Source organism: Oryctolagus cuniculus, chromosome 13, assembly GCF_964237555.1.
Source record: "Oryctolagus cuniculus chromosome 13, mOryCun1.1, whole genome shotgun sequence".
NCBI lineage: Eukaryota > Metazoa > Chordata > Mammalia > Lagomorpha > Leporidae > Oryctolagus > Oryctolagus cuniculus.
In genome coordinates, this window is record NC_091444.1 from 60,974,368 (window position 1) to 60,982,880 (window position 8,513).

Consider the following 8,513-nt stretch of genomic DNA (forward strand, 5'->3'; position numbering starts at 1 on the left):
CCCTCTCCCTCTGTAAGCCCGAGTTTCAAAATAAATAAATCTTTTTTTTTTTTTTTAAGATACCCATGGGGTCAGCACTGTGGCGTAGTAGACTAAGCCTTCACCTGCAGTGCGGGCATCCCATATGGGTGCAGGTTCATGTTCTGGCTGCTCCATTTCCAATCCAACTCTCTACTTGTGGCCTAGGAAAGCAGTGGAGGATGGCCCAGGTGAACCCTGCACCCAAGCAGGAGACCCTGGACCGGGAAGCTCCTGGCTCCTGGCTTCAGATAAACTAGGATCAGTCCAGTTCCAGTTGTTGTAACCATTTGGGGAGTGAACTAGCAGATGGAAGACCTCTCTCTCTCTGTCTCTCCCTCTCTCTTTCTGTAACTCTGCCTCTCAAATAAATAAATAAATCTAAAAAAGAAAAATAACCACAATCCTTATCAAAGTATCTGGGTTCCATACCCAGCTCTGGCTCCTGACTCCAGCTTCTGCTAATATAGACCCTGAGAAGCAGCAGTGATGACTCAAGTAATCTGCTGCCTGCCACACCCACATGGGAGACCTGGACTGAGTTCCCAGCTCCTGGCTTCACCCTGGCCTAGCCCGTAATTGCAGGCATTCAGATGAGAGCTCTGTGTGTGTGTGTGTGTAGGACAGAGAGGAAGGGAGGGAGTATATATCTGCCTCTCAAATAAAAGTTTATAATGATTAACCATCAAGATAACATTATATAAACTAAAAATACACAGACTACAGACTGCAAGGAAACCTACAAATATGCAGACGTATGTGAAATAGAGAGAATGGGAAATATAGATAAAAGAGAATATACAATAAAACAAATATGCATGGGAATTGTATGGACTGAGAAAAAAACTCCTCTATAACTGAGGTCCTTAAAAATCCATTGTTTCGGGGCTGGTATTATGGTATAGCGAGTAAGGTCTCCACCTGCAAAGCTGGTATCCCATATGGGTGCCAGTTCAAGTACCAGCTGCTCCACTTCTCATCCAGCTCCTTGCTAATGTGCCTGGGAAAGTAGTGGAGGATGGCCCAAGTGCTCATGCCCCTGCACCCATGTGGGAGACCCAAAAGAAGATAACTGCAGAACAGAGGACAGTCTCAAGGAATGTGTGCCGTTAGTGAGCTTAAGAGGTCACACAGCATTTTCTCCAGTTTGAGTCAATCAAACCAATGTATTTTGTTGAGCTTGTTTTCCATCATTAACATTTAATTTTCTGGTAGATAATATTCTGATTCACAGCAAACATTCCAAAAAATAAACAGGTTTTGGTGTTTGACCTAGCAGTTAAGCTGCCTGTATCTCATACTGGAGTACCTGGATTCAATATCCAGCTCCAGTACCTAACTCCAGCTTCCTGCTAATGCAGATCCTGGAAGGCAGAGTGACGCTCAAGTAGCTGGGAGACCTGTGTTGAGTTCCCGGCCCCAGCCACTGCAGACGTTTGAGGAATGAACCAGCGGATGGGAGCTCCTTCTTTCTCCTTTCTCTCTCTACCCCTCAAATCAATAAATAAAATTAAAAAAAAAAAAAAAAAACATAGAATTAACTGGCTAAAGCAACAATCAGGTGTTGAAATCAAATGGTAGCACCACCTTGAAGAAATATCCTAAAGAATCACAAGATGAAGGCAGAAACCAAAAACGCCTGGTAAATGGATTTAAGTAATAAATTACAGTGTCAGGAACACTTCTCCCCTGGAGATATAGTGACAACAAGTAGGTACAATTCACTTAGAACACCCCTTTCCTTTGTGCTAAGTGGGGAACACATACAGAAAAGAAATGATATTTTTATTTTCTGCATTGTAATCAAATGTTCCCTAATGCTTTCTCAGCAGTTTCTTGCTTTTGCTATATTAAAGATCTTATGACTGCCCTCTAAGTCCCTGGCAAGATACTTTGCACTTTATTTTTAGATATCTAATTTCTAGTTTGTATCAGCTTGCCACATTTTGTAGGCATCTCTTTGGGTATTATTCCAATTTTTTAAATACTGTATTTCCCCCCTTGGATTTCAGTAAGTCACAGAAGGGCTTCGGCTGAATCATTTACTCATTCTGTCATCAACTATTCATTAATTACATAACATTTATTAATATACATAATAACATGTATAGTATTAAGCAAAGATGAAAACCAAGAAACCTTTAGAAAATATAGCTAAAATTTTCTCACAAGAAGTAGTTGCTAGCCCAGGAGCCTCCTTCCCCAAGGGAACACCATATTGGTCTGAGATCACAGACATTTAGCCTTAGCGGTCAACTTTAAGATTCAAGAACTCCAAGCTCTTCATTTAAAAACTTCATTAAAGGGCCAGCATCCTGGCATGGCAAGTTAGGCAACCTGCTCATGATGCCAGCATTCCAAACGGGCGCCAGTTCACGTCCTGGTGCTCCAATTCCAATCCAGCTCTCTTTGTGATAGGCCTACGTAAGCAGCAGAGGCTGGCCCAAGAAATTGGGCCTCTGTACCCACGTGGGTGACCTGGAAGAAGCTCCTTGCTCCCGACTCAGTCCGCGCTGGTTCACTCCCCAAAAGAACTGAGAATTCTCACTCCACCATAGGGCAGCTACTCAGCTACTCTTCTGTCCTCATTACTAACTCGTTTTTTGTGTCTCCTACTTCACACCTCACACGATTTTATGTTTTGTTTTAGACATACATATGCACACAAATCATAATCAGGGATGACGTTCTAAGAGACCCAGAGCTTATTATAAAGCTAAAATTAATTCAGTTCTTAGCTCAACTCGTTTTTCTCTTACACTCAATCCCAGACCACCAACATCAGATTGACTGAGTATCTGCAAGCAGGGATTGGTAACAGTGATTTTAAGCACACTGGCGTTTGCAAAAACACACCCGGAAAATAAAAGTTCTGTGCAGTTTAAACTAGTTGCCTTGTGAGCAGCACTGTGGTGTAGCGGGTAAAGCTACCGCCTGCAGTGCCAGCATTCCATATGGCCGCCGGTTCGAGTTGGGGCTGCTCCACTTCCGAGCCAGCTCTCCGCTATGGACTGGGAAAACAGCAGAAGATGGCCCAAGTCCTTGGGCCCCTGCATCCGTGTGGGAGACCTGGAAGAAGCTGTTGGCTCCTGGCTTCAGATGGGCCCAGCTTCGGCCCTTGCTGCCATTTTGGGGGTGAACCAGCAGATGAGGATCTCTCTCTCTCTCTCTGCCTCTGCTTCTCTGTAACTCCACCTTTCAAATAAATAAATAAATCTTAAAAAAAAAAAAAAAAAAAAAAAAAAAACTAGTTGTGTGGGTTTCCCTATCTGGCCTCAGCACCTGAACTTTCTTTGGCAGAAGGTGCCCAACAAGCATTTACGGAATAAGAACATTACATCATGCAAAACTGCCACCGCGCCCTGCTGGAACAGGCTGCACTGAACGGCAAAATTTATTTATTTTGACGTCAAGCGAGTGTTTCAGGCGAATGGGGAGCGGGATGCTTTGCAAGTTTTCATGATTTGTTTGCCTGCGGAGGAAAGGGCACAGCAGGTTAGGTAAGAAGCGGAGCAAAAAAAAAAAAAAAAAAAATGTGGCCTTCAGGAGATACTGGGCCAAGTTCAAAAGCTGCCGCCGGCTCACAGGGCAATCCCTCCGGGCGTCTCCCGCAGCAGAGAAACACCCGAGGGGTGAAGAGGCCACAGCACGGGTCACTACACACGCAACCGAACCGAGCAGAGGGACCGCAGCGTTACCGGATTGCGACAGCTCTTGGAAGGCGGGTGACATGTTGCCGAGTCTCCTCCCGCGGGGGGCGCGGCGGGGAAGAGCCGCTCTGCACAGGTGACGGCCGAGCGCGACGCCAGCCAGCGCCGGGACAGTCGGGCAGGGGAGGCCGGAGCAGCTAGGGTCTCTGAGGGGACGGAGGGTCCGCCACGCCAGGGAACCTCCCTCGGCCGGGCGCGAGCCCGCGACAAGCGCTGCGCCACGTGCTTTCTTCCCAGTCACCGAGCGGCGAGTCGCGCAGCCAGAGGCGGGGTTACTGAGAGAGCTCAGGCATGGACCCAAAGCAGAGGCCAACGTGGCGTCAAGGACGCCGGGGCGCGTTTCTCAGCCCCTCAGCGATTTGGGAAGCTCAGAGAGCCGTTAGCTCTTGGCTCAATCTAGCCTCGGCGTGGGAGATCCCACCCCCTCACGCCTCTGATTGGGCTGCACTAGATCCTCGCAGCTGTATTGGCTGTGAATGTCAACCAATCACCTGAGGATTCGCCCCGAAGCTCTCTGGGAGATGTAGTCCTGGATCCGAAGTCCCCACACGCAGAGGCTTTGAGAATTTCTGCACAGAGTTTCCGGGAGTGCGCCCAGAGTGTCCCCTCGAAGTGGCGTCGCCTAGTTGGCGCTGGCTTCAACAAGCTGTTTGGTGACTGAGCCCGGAACTTGAAGTCACAAGACCAACTCTATTTCTGATTTGCTATTGCTTTGCACTGAGTAAGATACTTAACCTTGTCAGTCACCATTCCACACACTATATGGGAAAAGATAAGCGATAGTGATGAATATTTTATAGGCTTGTAGGAAGGATTAAATGAGATCGTGTGGACTTGTGAATGCACTATGAAAACTCTGAAGAACATACATGGAATCAAAGGCCAGTAAATATTTGTTAAACACCTACCGTCAAAATTGTGCTACACATTTCGATTGCGAAGAAAAAAGCTACAGCACGTTTATAACTGAACAGGAGAAAAAAAAAAAAAACAACAACATACATGTGCCAAAAGAACTGCAGTCCTCTAAGCAAGCTTGGTCTTAAGGGAAGAGAAGGTGTGTGTCAAGACCATTCCAGTGGGAGAAACTCACTGGGTAAAATACAGCAGCACTAAAGAGAATTTAAAACACAGGACAGCCCTGTAAGGCTGATAGTGGTAGATGAGAGCACAAGCAAATAAATCTAAAAAATAAAATAGTGACCAAATTAAGAAGTTTACTAGGCTTTTATTAAAAGGTACAAACTTGCATTAATTACTGCATGTAATTATACTACAATTTATTTACTTATTTAATCAGAGAGAGAGCCCATCCATTGATCCAATTCCCAAATATCCCGCCAACACCTGAGGTTGGAGCCAGGAGATGGAGCTCAACCCAAGTCACCCAGTGGGTAGCTGGTTCCCAGTTACTTGAGCCATCACTGCTGCCTCCCGGGGTCCACATTGGAAGCTGGAGTCAAGAGCCAGAGTCATGTTTTGAACCCAGGTACTTCAGTCTGGGAATGCAAGCATCTTAGCTGCTAGGCTAACCACTCAGCCCTCAATTTTTAAAATCTGAAAAATTATTATAATGTGTATAGCATCCTTGCCGTAAGTAAGCATACTTGGAAGGGGGAAAAGTGAAATAAATAAGAATGAAGCAGCAAGGAAAAGCTTGGGAAAGATGAAATGGCCCTGAATAGCTGAAGATGTCAAAATTATAAGGACTAGTTTCAAATTATCACCTGTCCAGCAAAGATTGTTAATGTGTTTCTTCAAAATGCTGTTTCAGGTACCTCCTCATCTACTGCTACCTTCTTCCTACTGTAGAGGAAATATGGCCGCAACCAAAGACAAAGAAAAGTGGGCCCCCCACCCCCAACACAAACCTTGAAAAGTGGCTGCTCGCAGTAACTAGTGAGATAGCTGCACACTGTTATCTTGTCTAGGGAGGGAAGACATCCTAAGTTCTGCTTCTGTAACTCCAGTCATAAATCTACCCTAATAAATCTGCCCCTGGTATCTCTCTCTCTCTTTTTTTTTAAAGATTTATTTATTTTATTTGAAAGAGTTACAGAGAGAGAAGGAGAGGCAGAGAGAGAGAGAGAGAGGGAGGGAGGGAGGGATGGAGAGAAGGAGAGAGGGAGGGAGGGAGGGAAGAAGAGGTCTTCTATCCGCTGGTTCACCAATCCTAAGCCAGGAGCCAGGAGCTTCTTCTGGGTCTCCCACGCGGGTGCAGGGGCCCAAGGACTTGGGCCATTTTCCATTGCTTTCCCAGCCATAGCAGAGAGCGAGATCGGAAGTGAAGCAGCCAGGATTCAAACCAGCGCCCATATGGGATGCTGGCACTGCAGGCAGCAGCTTTACCCAATACGCTGCAGTGCCAGCCCCTGGTATCTCTTTGACAAACATACTGGACCCACCGACCATTGGAAGTGTGGTCCTAAAGTTACGAAGGCTACAATTTAAACCCACCAATGCTGTAGCAGTTAAGCTATAAAGCTGATGAACCTATAAATATAAGAAACTTGGGATTGTTGCTCAGTTCTCAGGAAATGATTCCAGCTGAGCCTGCTGCTGGCATTTTTAAACTTCTTGGAGCCTCCACTGCTTCTGGTGCCTGTTTGAATGAAGGGAGTTTTCCCACCCTGGATTTCTGTAACACTACCATACACCATGAGAATTGTATATCACTCTGTTTTTAGCAACTCATCAAAGTTTAGTTTCTCAGCTAAAACTGACTAAATCCATGGGTTTATTGTCCAGTGAGTCAAGCCACCATTTGCAATAGCCACATCCCCTGTCAGAGTGCCTAGGATCAAGTCCTACTGTCCTACCTCTACTTTCAATCCAGCTCTCTGCTAATGCAACCAGGAGACAGAAAATAATAGCCAAAGCACCTAGGTCTCTGCCATCCACATGGGCCAGCTTCAGCCTGGCCCAGCTGCAGTTGTTGTGGGCACTTTGGAGATGCCTCTCTTCTCTCTCTCTCTCTCTCTCTCTCTCTCTCTCACACACACACACACAGCCTTTAAAATAAATAAATCTTTTAAAAATAAATAAACTGGCCAAATTCTGCATTTTCTTGTAGTCATAAAATGATGACCAAAAAGATTAAGAAATATATAGTACCTAAAGAAACAGTGAATTCCTACAAAATAATGTATGCAACTCAAAAGAAATTTCCAAGACCACTATTGTGGATTATGTCCCTCCAACAACACGTTAAAACCCTAACCCTAGTTCTTCAAAATGAAAATTTTGGAAACAGGGTTGTCACAAATGTTAGTTCAGTTTGATGAGATCGTGGTGGAGTAGGGTGGACCCATAGTCTAATATGGCTGGTGTCCTTCTAAGAAGAGCAGAGAGACACCAGGAGAAAACACAATGTGCTCACAAAGACTGAGATTAGAGTGATGCGTCTACAAATGAAGCAACGGCAGGTTTTGCCAGCAAACACCAGTAGCTCGAAGAGTTGAGGAAGGATTCCCTGTATGTTTCAGAAGGAGCATGGCCCTGCCTACACCTTGATTGTCAGACTTCCAGTTTCCAGAATAGTGAAACAATAAATGTCTGTTGTTTTAAGACACTCAGTTTATAGTATCTGATTACAGCACTGTTAAGAAACAAGTGCACATCTATCTTCAGGTGGCATGGGACAACTGAGGCAAGGCCTTGGGTCTCCCATCTCCATAGAAGAGAATATTTTATCTTGGTGATGGCCTTCTAGGTACCCTCTCCCCTCACTCCCACTTCCCCTAACTGCTATTTTCATTAAACCCATCCAACACAAACTCATTGTAGAAGTCAGACTTGCAAACAAACCCTTGGTTATTTGGGGCTTATTTCCCAGTAGAATTACCTTTGTAGAGAAAGCACTGATCAGTGGACCCAAAAATCCATCTCTTTCTATACACCAATGTTGAGTTGGCAAGCTAGCTTTCTGCATTGTTCTCTGTGCTCCGTCATGTGTGTCAAACACAATAGGTCATTCTTAGTGCCCTGCTAGTCAGAGAACTGAGAATGTAAACTGAGGCCTCGTCTGGAGCAATGTGTGACACCCCAGGATCTGTCAAGGTAATCAATGACTTCCCCCAAGAAAAATCTCTGACTGCCAAAAAGGTGAGCCTATTGTCTCCTTTCCTCAAATCCATTTGTGTTCTCAAGATTAAACCCAGCCCTAGAATCACAGAGGTCAACAACCATTATGATTGCCCACAAAGATGACTAAAAATGAGCTGAGGGGCTGGCGTTGTGGCATAGTGCGCAAAGCCATCACCTGCGATGCCAGTATCCCATATGGATGCGGGTTTGTGTCCCAGCTGCTCCACTTCTAATCTAGCTGTCTGCTAATCGCCTGGGAAAAGCAGCAGCAGATGGCCCAAGTCCTTGGGCCCCTGCCAGCCACGTGGGAGACCCAGATGAAGCCCCTGACTCCTGGCTTCAGCCTGGCTCAGCCCTGGCCATTGCAGCCATCTGGGGAGTGAAATATTAATATTGGATGGAATCTCTCTCTCTCTCTCTCTCTCTCTCTCTCTCTCTCTCTCTCTCTCTCTCTTTCCCCATCTCCCTCCCCCTCCTGCTCCCCCACCGCCCCCCTGCCTCTCCCCTTCTCCCTCTCTGTAACTCTTTCAAATGAATAAATAATTTTTTTAAAAAAATTAGCTGAATATTGAGTCTGTAAGAGGTGATCCTAGCACAAGGCACAAGGTACAAGGTAGTGAGAAAGAATGTATAAGAAATTTGAGGCTATTTTATTGTAACCAGTAGCCTTGGGAGACCTCACTCTTTCCTTGTTCCCAC

The 8,513-nt window shown here is 45.6% G+C and overlaps 1 protein-coding gene across 8 annotated transcripts in view; it reads right to left on the minus strand.

Moving 5' to 3' along the window:
* The window catches only part of MTR (5-methyltetrahydrofolate-homocysteine methyltransferase), a 148,259-nt gene extending 144,153 nt beyond the window's left edge, over positions 1-4,106 (minus strand). For 4 of the 8 annotated variants that reach the window (XM_070055569.1, XM_051820745.2, XM_051820744.2 and 1 more), the window contains exon 1: positions 3,717-4,106. In XM_070055569.1, the coding sequence (XP_069911670.1) occupies positions 3,717-3,750 (34 nt within the window). In that variant the 5' untranslated portion in view covers positions 3,751-4,106. Of the gene's footprint in view, positions 1-3,356; positions 3,491-3,716 lie in introns of all 8 variants that reach the window. The other 4 variants (XM_070055570.1, XM_070055572.1, XM_070055574.1 and 1 more) reach the window with 4 other exon arrangements.
* Positions 4,107-8,513: the final 4,407 nt, after the last annotated feature.